This window comes from Haplochromis burtoni, unplaced genomic scaffold (assembly GCF_018398535.1).
Source record: "Haplochromis burtoni strain Fernald_Lab_line unplaced genomic scaffold, NCSU_Asbu1 Contig_134, whole genome shotgun sequence".
In the NCBI taxonomy this organism is placed as follows: Eukaryota; Metazoa; Chordata; class Actinopteri; order Cichliformes; family Cichlidae; genus Haplochromis; species Haplochromis burtoni.
The window spans coordinates 731183-748062 of record NW_024582495.1 but is presented as its reverse complement, the minus strand read 5'-3'; the positions used below and the strand labels follow the sequence as shown (position 1 = coordinate 748062).

Genomic DNA, 16880 nt, shown 5'->3' with positions numbered 1-16880 from the left:
ATATAATGTAGAGGAATCATGGAGGGATTGGAAAAGTACATGTTTTGTGTTTTTCAACTACTAGTGAGAAATACTTAATTTTTTTATTTATTTATTTTTAAGCAACTTTCGACTTAACCTTTGTAACAGTTTCAGTACGTATTGGTGCTTTGCTTGCAGTTTCCTTGCTCCACTCTTGGATTCTGGGAAACGGTGCTTATCACTTTGTTGAGAGCAGATGACAATGATAGGGTCACGTGACCAAAAAAAGCAAGCCTGTGTTTTTCCTTGTAAGAGACTGATTGGACAAATCAAAAGAAGGGGGTGGGCTCAGGAGCAGCACACATGAGTTGTCAAACAGGTTTGTCCTGTGTGATTTGAAATACACGAACACACGAAGGAGAAACCCAGGTGAGACTGAGGAACTCAAGGCAACCTGTGAAGGTGAGTTTCCTCTTGATAGAAAGAAAAGCTTTCTTTACTAACTTGTACCTTCAGAAAGGCTGGGTGTGAGTTTGGCAGGGCAAGACTAGTGTGTAAGCCATTTTGTTTACCTGCCCTTCCCGGGTGTCTGTGCTTGGCTTCCTGCTTCACTCCCTTTGTCAGACGAACGTGCCAGCACTTGACTCGGAAACATCAAATTAGAGGATCTAATTCTGCTTGTCTGACTAAACTCCTGAAATTCCCATTGTGTTTGTAAGCCGGCCGGTTGTTTTAATGAGATACTGTAGATAATTTGAGGATCATTTTGGGGGGACCTGGAGACGTAAAAACAGTTAAGCCTGGAGCTCTACTAAAACTTTCATAACTATGTCAGCAGGAGTTTAGCCCGGCTTAGGCTGGAATGGCAAATATGTAGAGAATTTGACTGTTGGATGCAGACTGTTCAAGCAGCATAGTCCATATGCACCTACAGGATCTTAAGTATGCACAGAAGAAGTCTGACCTTCACTATTTATGGACTTAAAATAGTAGGCTCCTTCTTTTTTTCAACATTAATTACTCCACAGAAGCTTGTAGTTGGCAACAGGCTGCTATATTTAAAGATGAAGAGTCATTGTTCCCCTAGCAGCTGTTGGTGTGTGTGATCTGCTCTGTATTCCCTCCAGACAATAGCTTGTTGACAGCTGTCCTGATCCATCTCCCCATCACCCCTCACACACACACACACACTTGTATCACTCTTTTCACAGCCTTTCTACTGACTGAAAATGAGGTTTTATTGTGTGTTTGTCTGCGGAGAGATGGATGACTGCGAGTAATTGTTCGGATCTCTCTGAGATGGCAGCCAATGAACTTGTTAGAAGCATGGGGCTTCAGGAGAGCGATTGGCTGCAGTTTTAAATAAGTGGGAGGGTTTGTGGTTGTAGAGTCTTTGTGAAGTTTTGTAGCTCCACACAAGTTTCTGCTTGTGTTTGAAGGTAAATGTTTTCTATTCACTGGTCTTTTATTTTGTTAAGCTGCTTTTCTTCTCATTTGACTGACACTGGGTTTTTTTCGCAGGAAGTCCAAATGTCAAGGAGCTAGAGATCAGCTGACTTGCCGAGGTTGAGTCACTTCAAATATGCCATTAAGGTGATCATGAGAGAACCATACGGCCACATAAACAGAGGATAACAGTGAGGACTAAACAGATTGAATTCCAAGGTGGCTCGGGAAGTGGACAAGGTACGACTGCCTGGCCACAAAATGCCTGTGGAAACGCTTCAACACTCCGTGAGGCAACCAACAAAGACTGCTGTTGCTCATACACCCCCACGGTTGCGACCCAAGGGGCCAGTGGGGCTAGATTTCTACCAGAAGTACCAAAAAGCTGCGAGCAGACCAAAGCAGAGTGCTGTGGAAAGGCTGGAGGCAGACAAGGCTAAATATGTCAAGAGTCAGGTAGCTCTTACCAAGCAGCAGCCAGTCAGGCCTCCTGAAGTGCGTAAGCCTCTACTCAGCCCCAGCTCTGCCCTGTGGCCCACCAGAAAGACCGCAGACCCAGCAAAGACAAAGCAGGAAGGATTACAGCTGGACATGGAGCACCTGAGTAACCTCATCAGTGGAGTGAATGAAGCGCCACGGTCCGGTGCAACTGCAAAGCCAAACGACAGTAAACCTCCTTGCTGTGCTGCAGCTGTACACAATTTTCCCCGTCCTACTCCTGCAGGGGCACAGCAGAAAAAGGAGAAGCCGTGTCCGCCTCCACGTCCTGATAGGTTAGTTGCAGCTAAAGTAAGATTAAAAGCATTTGACCCTGCCAACGTAGAGAGCACGAGCTCTCCTGGGTCTCCAGCTGCAGCGACGGTACGGAGAGTGGATGTCATGCCTCAGGCCAGCCCTGTGAGGACAGCAGGCAGACGACCTCAGTTAATTCGACAGCCCCTTCAGCCAATATCTCTACAGTCTCAGTTTCGACCCGGCCCAACTGCTTCAAACCTGCATCTCTTTCTCCCTAGAACAACACCAGGTCATTCTCCTCTGAAACCTGTTATTGCTCAGTCAAAACCTGATACCTCTTCTACTTCTGCAGCCGAGACCCCAGTTCCTGCTACACCAAGCTACCCTGTTATACCTCCTCCTTCCCCAGCAATTACCCGTTTGTCTTCCACCAGCTCCAGGAAACGCCCTTCTCTAACCCGGTCTAAGTCGGACATGAGCGACAGGTACTCCCGAGCTGGGACAGAGCTGGAGCGCTTCTTCAACCTGTGCGGCTTGGACCCCGCAGATGTGCAGGAGCTGACTGGTTCTAGCTCTGACATTGTTTCCATGGCTCGTTTTCGCAGCGCGAGCGCTCCAGGGTCCGAGTGCGCGGCCTCTGGCAGAGAAGGCGAGGATGAGGAGGATGAGGAGGAGGCTGGCAAAGCTGCAAATCGTGTTCCCTACGGTGTTTCTGTCATTGAGAGAAATGCACGAGTGATCAAGTGGCTCTATGGAATCAAGCAGGCAAAGGACAACTCGACAAAGAGCACCAATTTATAGGCTGGTTCAAGTCATTTATAAGCTTTGTATTAAAAATAAAAATGCCAACTTTAATATTTTTTAAGAACTAACTTGGATAAGACATTGACTGATGGAGCTCCATTACTAACCTGTTATTACACTGAAGAGTGTTTATTAATGGGAAAGTATAGTGAGTTTGTTATATCTCTTCTTTTTCACCATACTTAGAAAATGTGAGCCACAATCTTTGTTCTGAAGGTTTTTCTTGTGCTATTTTGACTTTTCAATGCTGTATTACTTTTGTGTGTCACAGCCAGGCTGTCTGGCAAAGATGTGACATTTTCATTTAAAAAAATCACTTTGTGCTGTAAATGGCTGCCATTAAAGAGAAAATGCTGCATGAAAGTTGTTTGGTTCTCCCTGTTATGTAGAGAATACAATGCAGATACACATGTGCAGGTGATGTATGAACAATAATTTAATGGAAAAAAGTGAGATTTCAAACAATTGGTGCACAGTTGGCTTCTAACACTAGTATTGCCCTCCCTTGGCAGACAACCATTTAGCAGACCTTTGGCATGGTTGTCCACCACCTCTGAAAACTCCTCTGATGCAAAAGCCCTTCAGTCTTCAGTTTAAAAGGTTTGAATCTTCCATCTCTGATTTCAAAGCAATTCCTACCCAAAGGTATTTTGATATGTAGAATTTGCAGTTGTGTGAATAAACAAAAGGCATTAAAAACTATCTTCTACAAAAATGTCATTACTCTGCACCAATACATGAGTGGTATTGATTTCTGTCCTGAGATTATTTCACATTTGTGTCTGTTCTGCGGCAAGCTTTGGCTTGAAGCTTGTTTCCACCACTGAAACCTCTTTTTTTCTGCCATGAATAAATCAAAAACAATTCAGGTTATTTAAAATTTTGACATCATAATTCATAATTTAAGGGTGTTTTCTCAATTTCTACTTATTTTCTCCCAAGTTTAGTGAATCAAAATTGTGACATCAAAACCCCAAACTTTGACTTATGGATGGTAAAAAAAACAAAAAATGTTTCTTTCAGTTGCCAAAACAAATTTTCACAAGAAAGATCTGAAGAACTCTGACTAGTACTGGAAGAAGAAAAAATTATATTTGCTGATTCTCCACTGAACCGAGACAAATGTTAGGACTCATCTCTGTGGAGGAATAAATAACAATAACCACATTTGGTGCAGACCAATATAGACATTTGTTTCCGCTATTGTAAAACAGATTTTGACAAGTCAAATTTGGGGGTTGTAATCTCAAAATTTCTGATTAATATCTCAAAATGTTGGCTTACTAACTCAAACTAATGAAAAAATAAATAAAAAATGATGAGAATTAGTTTGAAATTTTGCCTTATTGTGGTAAATTTCTTTTCCAGTGATATAAACCACCTGACCTGACTAAGATTGTAAATATGGGTTTTACGTTGATACCCATATTTACAATCTTACCTGCATTTCACTGAAGCTCCACAAGAGGTCACAGCCACCCACACTACCTCACTCCAATACAGCACATCAGTACAGAAGTATACTGCAGTTACTGACAATGTGGTGAAAGCGATGGCCTTTTTCCAGAGTCAGAGAAACTCTCGCTGCAGCTGTGGAAATACAGTTCTGTCATTTTAATTTTAATATTTTTAAAACATGTTCCACAAGTTTGAAGTTTCAAACAGATCTGCAGCACTGGTAGTTCTTATGCTTTGCTGTTGAGCCACCTCATTTATTGTTAAGTCTGAGCAGCTGTACTGAATAAGAATACCCCTCTTCAAAACACAAAAGAGTTGTTGAACCAGAATCTGGTTTCAAACGGGTGGCATTCACCTGTGTGTGCAGGGACAGCGTTACATGTCCAGTGATACTCAAGTGTTAACAATGAATTGCCTTAAGAGTTTTTCAGAGCACTTCCAGACATTTAAAAGGATTTTATTCAAGCAAAACACAAACAGGAACTCGTGCAGGAAAGATCAGCAGGGGGTAAGGACCGTTTCTCTTTATTCGTAGAGTTTACATTAACATTCAAACCCTTCATTTCTTTCTTTCTTTTTTTAAATTATCTGTAATAGTGATAGCATTACAATTTCCCCTTGAATATTATGATTTAATGTTTGCTGCAGAAGCTTGTTCTCAATTAAATATGTTAGTTTTGTCCTCTCAAACAAGCTTTCACTTGAAATCAGTGGCAGCTAGCTACTGTATTACTTTCAACACCGGTGTCAAAGTAAACTTTGTGTTTCCTACTCTATTTTTATTTTTTTTCAACAACATTTTTAAGAAATTGAAGAAAAATAAAACAAACACGGATGCAAGAAAACACAAAAAAATTACACAAGGTGCTTCAAAATATTCTTGTTTTCATAAAAAAAAATGAACCCTTGCATGAGTCAAAAATGTTACAAACTAGCACCCTTGTTAAATAGTGCTTTTGTTACGTTACATGGATTATAATCTAATTAATAACTGAAAATAAGACAACTGATATTTCTGAATTTATTTTAGTTTTGTTTGACACTCCCTCCGTGGAGGAGAGACTGTACATGAGCCAAATGAACTATTTGAACTAACCACATTCAGGATTTTCCTCCATCCTCTCTCTGGTTTTCACAGGACTCAGGTGGTATTCCTCTGGCCTGCAAGCTGTGTTATGCTGTGGGTGGGGTCCCACATCTGATTACTTCAGTAGCTATTGGTATTTCCTTGCAAATTTTCCTTCTGGATGTTGTAAAGGTAAAAGTTCAGTACTTTCCACAATATAATGTTCTATACTGCTTCTAATTTTAAGTGGGTAAAATATCACAGATGGAGGCCTTCTATGTTTCCATGATTTTATTTGTGAGTCGGGCCTGGGATGCTGTGACTGACCCTCTGGTTGGATATCTTGTGAGCCGCAGTAACTGGACGCCCATTGGCAAACTCACTCCATGGTTGGTTGACCCACACATTTAACACGCATTTCACTTTGAATTTAGATTCCTGGTGCAGCACTGTGCTCAGCCATCAATCTTTATCTCACAGGATGGTTATTTCCACCCCATTTGGCATCTTGTCCTATCTGCTTCTGTGGTTTGTGCCACGAGGCTCGATGTCTGTCAGCGTGTTGTGGTTCCTCACAGCGGCTTGCCTATTCGAGTCCCTCATGACTGTAAGTTGTTGGATGTTCGCAGGCACAATCACTTTCATTTCCAGTACATTTCATAGGTAAAAGTTCAGCTTGTTGTTTGAAAATCAAGATCCTACATAAAAAGAACACGATATACTCGTTACCAAACAACACCCATAGCATAGACTGTATGGTTAGTGAGGTCATGATACCACGCCTTTCCCCCTTCTCATTTTTGATATCGCACATCCTGGATTCCTCTTCTCACATCTTAGTCCCTCCCACCAGATATGCAGGCAAAAGAGGCAAGAAAGGAGAGGAGGAAGGTGTCGGGGTAACAGGAATTTAGTCAAATGAGACATAATGTTTTTGGTTTTTTTTGTTGTTTTTATTTGGGCCGACTCAGACAACATGGCACAGTCTGACAAGATACAATACCCTTTTTTAAATCGCACACAGATACGTTGGACGGCATGAAGTTTGAAAAGACATTTGGACTAGCTAATTAAAGAGTCCTCTTGTTAGCGCTTAGCAGCTCAAGCAAGATAAACATTAGGTGTGATAACAGGCAGGCAACACAGACGCTCTGATAACGAACAGCAGCTAACAGAGGCTTTGAATACACAGAGGAAAGTGGAGACCCCTGGGGGAACTAGAGACAGCTGAACTTACTCGAGGACAGTGACCAAGAGGAAGCAAAACTAGACACCAGGAGACAATGACTAAAAAGCAAAAGAGGAAGTGACTGTCAGTCAAATGTGAAACATCGCACACTGGTGAATTTAACAGCAAAAAATAAATAAATGGAGGAACAATTCAACAGAAACAAAATGCAGCTAACACGAACATCAGACAGGAACTGAGAGAAAAGAATTCTACTGAATGTGTGACAATAAAACCTAAACCAAGGAACGATAGGAATTCATGAATAAACAGAAATCACACCCTGAGAAATAAAGAGAACTTAAGAACAAGGAATCAGAAACCAAAGGGCCAAAAAAATAAAAGAGAATTCTGAATTTTAGCTCAGAATGCTTGTTAGCTCTTTGGTCATCTTTCTGGTGACTGAAATTCATAGTACTCTGATCCTACTGTTATTTTTGCTCCAAGCAATGTCACCATGGCTACTGAGTTTCACACCAATGGTGAAGTGTCATTTGGCATCACATTTTTCTTCCTGTCAACAGTGCTACAACGTCCCCTACCTATCACTGAATATGTTTCTGGGAGGAGATCAGAGAGACAGGGACTCTGCCACAGCCTACAGTAAGAATATTGACTCATTTACATTCAGAAACCTCATCAGACCCCAAACTAAATGAAAAGTGTTTTGAGTTTCTTTACTTATTTGGCCAGGAATGAGTGTGGAGATGGTGGCAATGCTGCTGGCATCAGTAATTCAGGGACAAGTTGTGGCTGTGTACAATACAGAGAAGCAGGAGGCCTGCCGGGACCATGAAACACCTCAAAGCACGTCTTCATCACAGACTGCTTCCTTTCAACAGACGGTATGCTACTCTCAGGGGGGGCGGCAAATACACTCTTCTTTATTCCCTGTTATATTTGGATTTTCATATTAAACATGGCCAAGCATATATAAAAGCACGTTCAGGCTTCAGATTGATCTAGACACCAACTGTTTTATCTACACCAGTTTTTTCTACTTTTAGCTCTGTATGATGTCACTGAGGAAGCCCCACCCATTTGCTGACCGATCTTTACAAACTAGCCAATCTGATTATGTCATCATCACACAGCCACCTCCTTTCACGATTGCGCGAGTAGCAGGTAGCATTCTCGGTGCTACGGTATTCCTGAACAATAGGTGTTGGTGTAGGAGGAGAAGAAGCTAACCTGGAAGCAAAGTTTTTTCCACAAAGTCTCATCTTTTCAAACTGTTGCGTCATCCTCTTTATTACCTGCAACTCTCTGAGCTTCTGTACTGATTATCACTGAAATACCAGTAAACACTGAAATAATCGTACACTCGTGTCTCCAATCCAGCAGCAGCACAACGTACCAGGTTACAAAAAAAGGTGGGCAACTGTCAGCTTGTGACAGCAAGCTGACAGTTGTCCACTTGATGTCAAGTCTGTCATAAGGTGCCGCTTGCCAGATATAAAAAGTCTGATTTTATAAAACTGTAAAAAAAAAAAAAGGCAAAGGATTCTTTAACTGTGACATCAGTAAACTCTTTCCTGGTGAATTTACTTAGGAAAGCCTTAAAGCTATCTCAGTTGCTAGTTTTAAGGCTTAGCGAATACAATGTGATGCTAATTTTGTAAATGATTGTTTTTGGTAGTGTCCCAAAGAGTCATGAAGCAGTGTGGATGTCAGAACTTTTCATTGATAAGTCGTTAACCTAAACCCCCGCAGTGTCAGTTAGATGTGCATCAGCAACAGAAGAAACTCCCAGCTTGAGGCTTCAAAAATGAGACAGCAAAACAACTGATGATGTCATGGTGGCCACACCCATCCAGTATATACAGTCTAGCTCCATAAGTGAATTATGTTTGAGCTCTGAATATTTTTTCTGTGACATGAATAAAATATATAGCTGTAAATGAGCATATTAGGTCCCCTTTAATGTAAAATAAAAATTGTTCACCCTTTCATAGGACTCACATTTCATTAGTAGAGCAGAAGCTTTTTTTCTTTTTGTGCTCACATAGTTTCAGGGATATCTTGTTACCCTGTAATTTACTGCTCTTTGCTTGATGTATACACCATTGTTGTGGGGTTTCTGTGTGTCTGAGGTGAACTCACATTACTCATATTATGGAGATATATGGGCACATTGTGGGTGCTCACTTTCATTGCAAATCCTCATAACTGAATCCATTACATGTCGAGTGACATCTTGATTAATAGTTAGAGTAAGTTTTGGAAAATTTATTAAATTAAATTTAAATGTAAGTCTTCTGTTTCATGATTCGACATGCTGTGTGTTCAGAGATGCTATTGCGCATTGGTTGAAACAAGTGGTTTCTTAAATTACCGTTGCCTTCCTGTTAGGTGAAAACAGTCTGGCCATTTTCCCTGTCCTCTGACATCAACAAGGTCATTTCACCTGGAGAACTGCTGCTAACTGAATATTTTCTCTTTTTGGATAATTCTTCAGAAAAACCTATAGATGATTGTGTGGAAAAATCCAAATCAGTTTCTGAAATACTCAGACAAGCCTGTCTGGCACTAATAACCATAACATATTTGAGTCACTTAAATTCATTGTTCTTCTCCATTCTGATGCTCAGTTTTAACTTCAGCAGGGCGTCTTGATCGTGTCTACATTCCTTAATATACTGAGCTTCTGCCATGTAAATGCCAGCTGATTATTTGCATTAATAAGACGTTGAGCAGGTGTCCCTAACAAAAGCCAGTGAGTCTATATCTTTACGTAGTTTGCATTTTCTTTTGGATTTTATGCGAATGAGATCGACATCTACAGCTGATTTGTGTATTTCACGTGCTCCCTGTAGAAACACCATTGCGCTTTTTGTGTTTATTTATAATGCTATAAAACAATTATTTACAGTGGAAAAACTTCTGTTTTTAAGCCTCTAGACTTTGTAGACAGAATAACATGCTTTGTTTAAAAGTTATGATTTCATGTGTGCATTTTGCCCCCCAGCAAAAGGCTTTCCTGACCTCAGCTATGATCATGGGTGCCTTGTTTTTCCTCTGCAGCCTGATTTTGTTCCTCGGGGTGAAGGAGAAGCAGGGTGAGTCATTCAGAGACAGTCAGCGTTCAAACACAATAAATAAAAGTTTTTTTGTTCTTGTTGAACAGCTTTGCAGAGGCGATCATGTTATCATGAGGATCTAGTAACAAATATTTCAAACCTTTATTTGTCGAGGATAAAAAAAAATGTTTTCATTTTCTTTTGCTTTGGCACCGTTTGTGAACAGAATAATAAACTTGTCAAAGCTTAAACTATACGTATAGACAAACCTTTGAACCTCTGAAGTGAACATTTTTTTGTTAAATGAAAACATAATTATGCTGAGTCAAAGTAATTTAGTTTGATATATGCATGGCATGGACAGGTGTAGCTGAGGACTTAATCAAAATGTAAAATTAGCCAAAGATTTTACTCCACAAACAGAGTAAAATCATGAGTCTGATATTTCACTCTTTTCTCTCATATGTTATATTCCCAGCCTCTCGCTGCTCTGAAGATAAAGTACGACCTTCCTATTTGAGCTCGCTGAAGATGCTCACGTGCCACGTTCCTTACCAAAGGCTGGTGCTGGGCTTTGTGTTTAGTACATTTGCCTTTCAGGTTCAACTTGTAATCATTTCTGCATATGGTTTCTCCTTCTTAATTCTGTTTTTATTCACTTCAAAGTCACATGTGAAACAATTTGTCCTTTTCTTTTCTTACCATCTGTTTTGATCTCAGATGTCCTTGGGTAACTTTGCGCTGTTTTGCAGTCATGCTGCTGGGCTGGGAGCCCAGTTCCAGCACCTCCTGCTGGTTTTACTGGTAAGGTGCAGCTAACTTAACAGACTCTTTCACACCCTGCTCTGCTGCATGGTTCAGTAGCTTTCTGGCCAGTTTAGATATGATTTGAGTTCAAAATAGAAATTCAGTCAACATTTCCACAGGTTTCTGCCTCTGTAGCAGTTCCTGTGTGGCAAATAATTCTTCTGAGAATTGGGAAAAAGTCCACCGTTTTCATCGGATTGTCGGTAAGACCTCTGAAACTTGATGATAAGAGAAATGTTCCACACCTTGAATCCTCGTTTTTGTCTCTCCCAGCTCTTCATCCCAGCAGTGATTATAGTTGCCTGTGTTCCCAGTAACCTGCTGGTCTTCTTGAGTATGTGCATTCTGATGGGATTCAGTGTGGCAACCATATTCCTGCTACCCTGGTGAGTCAGCTCCCAGCCTGAACACAAAGTTTGAGGTCCTTTCCAAGGCCCCCTGTCAGATCTAATCAGTGTCAGAGATGAATGCGGTGCACATGAATCATTCATAGTCTGTACTCAACCCTGGCCAGTGATGACTATTCCAGAAACGATGTGCTTTGCTGACCAGCCAGAACTCTCCATTAAAACTGACATGTGGTTTTGACATGTGATATGTCAACTTGTTGTGCGTGTGCTGCAGGTCAATGCTCCCAGACGTGGTGGATGACTTTGCTGTGAGACACCCGTCCTGTAAGGACCTAGAGCCTCTGTTTTTTTCCTGCTATGCCTTCTGCAGTAAACTGACAGGAGGGCTGTCTGCTGGACTCTCAACCATGACATTACAGTGAGTCAGACTCCAGTCCACTCACTTCTTGTGTTTTGTTACGTGGGTACATCACTTGGTCTGTCACATTATGTGCTCTCCTCGTCTGCAGGTTTGTGGGCTATGAAGCAGGTGCTTGTAACCATGGTGACAGAGTGGCGACTGCTCTGATCGTACTGTTCTCGCCAGTTCCCATCACACTTTTGCTGATAGGGATGGTGTTTTTTCACTTCTACCCAATTAACGAGAGGCAAAGCTTGCAGCTCCGGGAACAAATCCAGTAAGAGGCTCAGACGTGTCATCTTTGAAACAGCTACAATGGAGATTTATATCATTAGAAAAAGCATCAAATTAAGAAGTGAAAACAACAGCATTAAAAGAGTTGCTCACATAGATTGCCTATAAACTGAAGCACTGTGCACAAGACACACAGAGAGGAGTAAAACTGAAATCATGGGAGAACCCTACAACAGCAAAGATGGCGGTAGAAATATAACTTTCAGAGGACAAAAATCTTTCTAAAATGTAATTGTTGGGCAAAATCCTGTTTGACTAGTGATTTGACATTTGTCAGGATTAGCTGTGTAGGAGGCAGATTGCAGATCCAGATGCATGGGGTACACAGGGGTCAATTCTAAAGTGAGCCTTTAATGTCGGCTATTCTAAATAACAAAGCACCAACCAGGGAATACGATCAAGATATACAGAAACCATGAGGAACACAGAGCAGGATAACACACAGCACTGAAGGTCAATGTAACAAGGGACAAAGAAGACAGACAGGGGGTGAGGAGGAGAGGAAACAGCTGGAAGACACAGCTGAACTAAATCAAAATAACAAGACATGAGAGAATTAAACTAAAACACGACACCGAAGTCAAATGACTATGAAATCATAGCACAAAGTAACTAAACAGAGACAAACTTGACACAATGAGACACAAATGGGCAACTACACAAATAACCGAAGACTAAACAGAATAAACCCTAAAAGGGATATTGATAGCAAAACTCGGCTGAAACAAGGAACTAAGGCTCAAGAATTTGGACAAGAACAAACTAAGAACTAAATAGAACATTAAAATAATACGCAAACATTCAAAGTTCACAAACTGAAACCTCTGGGTTCAAAACCCAAGACCATGACATTGTTTATGTTGTGATGACCATTAAAATTAAAGATTATTTAATTAAATTAATTTTAATGCTTCTAAATAACATCCCAAGTAAATGACTGGAGATGTTTCAAGTTGTTTGCAATACTGGAATTTGTTATACAAGATGGACCAAACCACTGAGATATCAACTGCTGGTTTGTGAAGTCCACCACTGTTTAGTTTTGTGGGTTTTTTTTTTTTTTGGTGTTTTTTAAACTAGATGTGAAGAGTGACTGTTTAAGAAACAAGCAACACCACACCGTACAACTGCATATGCTTAAGGCACTTCTTCATTGGCTTTTATATACAGTTCACAGTTGCTCATTTTGATGAACCTTTGAAGCTTTAGTTTCAGCTCATTGTATCACAACATCTTAACTGATTTCATGGCAGAAATCTCAGGAAAAAAAGACTCTTCGCACATCTATTTTGTAAGACAGATGCGTAGGAGAAGGACAAACAGATCCAGCATTGCAAACAGACTCCCACACAGTTTAACTTGGAAAGATCCCTTTTTTCTTCATCAGGCAATATTATTTCTGACGTATATTTGACAAGTAGAACAATCAACTTAGATACCCAACATAGCTGATAAAATCATAAATGTTTAGCCAGACACACGATCAACCTCATTACATATATAGATATTTAGATGTAAATAATTTTCAGCCACTTCATGTACAATATAATGAACAAATACATTAAAAAAAAATTAAAAGTAAAAAATGAAATCCCAGCAAAAAGTTAGAAACGTGAAATAATTTAGCTGCAAAAGAGATATCAAAAAGAAAAGAGAGAAAAATAGACTTTTAGCCATTAAGGTTGAGGTAAAACCTTAAATACTGAGTTCATAGTTGTCTGTTATAGCATGTTCACAGCAAGTTCACACTCACAGATTTAAGATCAAGTCAAGTCTTGGTGTTAATAAGTCATAAGTTAAGTTATTTTCCCAAGAGTTTGTTGAGAAGGTTTTTAACAGGCTACTCTCTGAGCACGAGATGATACAGAGGGAGTCGCTGTGCTCAGAATAGCACAAAGACCAGAAACAGGGAAACTGATATGCTAAGCTGCAAAAAAAAAAAGTTTGGGATTTATGAAAAACACAAAAAGATAAAATCTCAAAGGATAAGTGTAATTTTAAAAAGTATAACGCAATAAACTGACTTTGTTGAGTGAAATCACTAAAGAGAGTTCATTTTAATATAAAGCACTGAGACTCTGCCCATATGGATTGGCCAGAAGGATAGGCAAATTCAATATTTAATTCAAGGGATTGTTGAACTCTCTATATGTTGCTTAGAGAACTGGAAATAGCTAGAGTGAATTATTGAAATGTGTGCAAGTACAATATGGTATTTGTACAACTCTAACAAGCTCAAAAGACTATGCTTGGTATGACCACCTTTGTCAAGATGGCCTGAACCTTTTCTCATTATTTCTTTAAGTAGTCTTTGGTAATAGTAAAGCTAAAGACTTTTGCACAATAAATGTAAAATTTATAAACATACAACTGACCCCCAAATGATCTTTTTAACAGCGCCATCATGCTTGCTATTATTATATGGATGAAGAGTTCAGTAAACTATCAAGACAGATTGTAAATTTTCAGTTATTCACTTCAGCTGCTCAATATGTCAGCATCTACAATATCAAAGAATGTGTAAGCAAATTTATAAACTCTTTGAATGTAAATAGCATTGTCACACAGACTTGGATCAATATGGATTTTGAACATAAAAGAATAAGAGTGAAGGAGGTCTGGTTTTGTTTGTGGATTAAAGCTTAAAACTTGAACTACAAAATAGTGAAAAAAGGTGGCCAACAACATACTAGAATGAATAACAACAGAAATCTGCCATGTGAGCTGAGTTGTGTTAACAAACAGTTTATTGGCTGGGGAATAGGATTACATTTAGAAAGATGTGAAATGAGATTTTAGTTACATTGTAAGAACACATTTTGTTCACCCATCTGCAGTATAAGGTGTGTTATTATTATTTTTATTTATCAGATTTGTTTAAATGTTTTTTGTAATGCCAGGGATTACATCGCTCATTAAAATGTCAGGCAACTTGTGTTCATTAACTGGTTACAAAGTAGCCACGGAACACAAAGTAATCTGACCCAAGCGTGCCCAACAGCACCTCTAAAGTGTATGGGCATCTTGCTGGAGTCATTATTCCATATTTACTTCCAGCTCTTTTTCCATGAGTATGCCCAGATGTCATTGTTCCAAAAAAGTTTTCCATAAACCTTCAACATAGTGAGCAAAAGTAAATCAAAGGAGATCATTCTCTGCAGCAGAATAGAATCATTTGCTACATGCTTTAACAGATAGCCTTACAATAGTCCTTGCAGGACTTAAACATACCACTTTTAAAATGAAAGATGGATATTAACGATAATACATTTATTATTTATTTTGTATTTTTTTATTCTTTATCCAGTTCAGAAGTTACATCATCATCTTCAGAGCGAAGAGAAAACACAGAGCTGCCAACAATCCTGCAGCAGGCCCACGCTGGAGTCACATCAACATCACATTATGACTCAAACACATTAAAATTTGAGAACTTACCACACTGTTACAGTCAGGAGAAAAAAAATTCAGTCAAGTCTGTTTGTTCAAATGTTTCCAACAGATCTTTTGGAAATGGCAGCAGGCATAAAGCAGATCGGTTAATTGTAAGTCCTCGATGTCATGAACAAAGCCCTCACCAGTGCTCAGGATGGGCCAAACTGGGCATAAATGTTCCTGAGAATCATTGCGAGTCTGCCTCTAACAGGTCGCATGTGAGAGCCAAGGTGTCATGGGTTTGAGGAGTACATCCCACAGCAACTGTTTTAGCCTGTTTTAAACATGATACAACCTTCATGTCTGTACTTTGTAATTTGATGCTTCAGCAGGGAGTTGGTTCACTTATCTTAGCATATCATTGGATCGGCATAATGTACAAAATGCATAGCTAAGAAACTAATAGAGAGTTACAGAAGGCCCAGCCAAGAAATCTTTGCAGAACACAAGCTTAGTCCCTGCAAACTCTTTGCACACACTGAGTGGAAAAATTGTTTTAACAGGTCATGTCTTTATGTTAGGGTATCAATCTGACCTGTTTTAGCATTATATTTAGCATAGACAAATAACATTAGGTTAGATTAGATTAGATAAAGCTTTATTAATCCCTCGGTTCGGTTCCTCCTGGAAATTCTGTTTCCAGTAGCACAGCACCAACAGAAGCTGCAAAAGAATGTAAGCAGAAATAGAAATATACCATATATACACATATACACATATATAAATACAGAGACGCATATAAACACAGAGTATATAATAGCGATAAATAGGAATAGGAATACCAGGGAATTACACATTTCAACTATTGTGAGACAATAGTTAGTCTCAGTTAGGCAGCAGATGTTCTTTAGCAGAAATGTGTCACACAAATCAGGTTATGGCATTAGTGTTATGGTGCCATCACTCCTAACCAGAGATGGGCAGTAACACGTTACTGTAATCCGATTACTTTTTTCAAGTAACGAGTAAAGTAAGGGATTACTATTGCAAAAACGGTAATTAGATTACCGTTACTTTCCCGTAGGAACGCTGCGTTACTGCGTTACTAAAACCGTGATTTTTTTTGCGAGAATGTCTCATGACAGTGACGTAAACAAGTGCTACGTTTGTGACAACAGCTGTCTGCAGATCAACAGTGGATATTATATCGAGTGCGGGAGAGAGTATGAGCGTGCAGCGTTTAAAGCGTGGAAGTACTGACCTTACTTTAAGTTTGATTCCATAAAAAGTGACAAAAACATTAGCGTCCGGTGTGCGTGGGAAGAAAACTTCTTTTTACAGCGAAAAAACCCCCCCTAAACTTCCAAGCAAGCACCGAGTACGCAAAGACGTAATGGGAAATTCACAGAGAAACTCGCGGATTCTTCCACTGACCGCCGCGGCACACCTGCACCAGGGTAAACCTCCGCCTGCCCTACTCCTGCTTTATAGGTGAAAATAGAGCAAAAGGACCGCTAGTCTTTGATTTTATTTATTTTCTGCTGTGTTTTACTTGCATCTATATTGAAAGAGTGAGTGTAAACACAAAAAATATTAAAATATTATATAGAGCTAAAAATGATTACACATAACTTACGTAAAGGAAAAGTACAGGCAAAGGTCATATATAGGTTTCTTTAATTTTCTACTTTGTGCCACCTCATTTCATCTCCACTCTGTCCTCCTGCCTGTGACCTAAAAGTCATTCTCAGTGAAGCATCGTGAAAGATTTCTCATCTCCAAAAATAAATATTCAGTAGAGAGTACGAGAATAGAAAAGGGTCAGCGGACGTGCAAGGATGCACAGGTATAACCTTAGAGGAAGTTCTTTCAGCAACTGTGATGTGATGTATATAAGAAGCATGACACTTGGTTAATTGAATTCAAAGTATATATA

At 39.7% G+C, this 16880-nt stretch overlaps 2 protein-coding genes across 3 annotated transcripts; both read left to right on the top strand.

The window, feature by feature from the left end:
• Positions 1-61: 61 nt before the first annotated feature.
• Positions 62-3758, top strand: LOC102313170 (protein FAM110A). Of its 2 annotated transcripts, none has more exons than XM_005930683.3 (2): positions 62-423; positions 1483-3684. In XM_005930683.3, the coding sequence occupies exon 2, from the start codon at positions 1669-1671 to the stop codon at positions 2941-2943; it is 1275 nt and encodes a 424-aa protein (XP_005930745.1). In that variant the 5' UTR covers positions 62-423; positions 1483-1668; the 3' UTR covers positions 2944-3684. The 2 variants fall into 2 exon arrangements, with proteins under 2 accessions (XP_005930745.1, XP_042080249.1); XM_042224315.1 differs by lacking the exon at positions 62-423 and adding an exon at positions 435-1400 and having other exon boundaries at positions 1483-3758.
• A 567-nt stretch (positions 3759-4325) lies between these two features.
• Positions 4326-15969, top strand: LOC102304896 (sodium-dependent lysophosphatidylcholine symporter 1). Its single transcript, XM_042224316.1, has 14 exons — positions 4326-4912; positions 5543-5662; positions 5735-5859; positions 5951-6077; positions 7223-7301; positions 7392-7543; positions 9667-9775; positions 10221-10318; positions 10439-10522; positions 10645-10728; positions 10799-10911; positions 11150-11293; positions 11385-11552; positions 14877-15969. The coding sequence occupies exons 1-14, from the start codon at positions 4784-4786 to the stop codon at positions 15247-15249; spliced, it is 1905 nt and encodes a 634-aa protein (XP_042080250.1). The 5' UTR covers positions 4326-4783; the 3' UTR covers positions 15250-15969.
• Positions 15970-16880: the final 911 nt, after the last annotated feature.

What these genes read in the sequence shown, in the direction of transcription:
- LOC102313170 (XM_042224315.1), top strand. Translation starts at nt 1,669, where the DNA reads ATGCCTGTGGAAACGCTTCAACACTCCGTGAGGCAACCAACAAAGACT.
- LOC102304896 (XM_042224316.1), top strand. Translation starts at nt 4,784, where the DNA reads ATGTCCAGTGATACTCAAGTGTTAACAATGAATTGCCTTAAGAGTTTT. An exon ending in ACCATATTCCTGCTACCCTG is followed by an intron (nt 10,912 to 11,149) that starts GTGAGTCAGCTC and finishes CGTGTGCTGCAG; the next exon opens with GTCAATGCTCCCAGACGTGG. An exon ending in CAGCTCCGGGAACAAATCCA is followed by an intron (nt 11,553 to 14,876) that starts GTAAGAGGCTCA and finishes TTCTTTATCCAG; the next exon opens with TTCAGAAGTTACATCATCAT.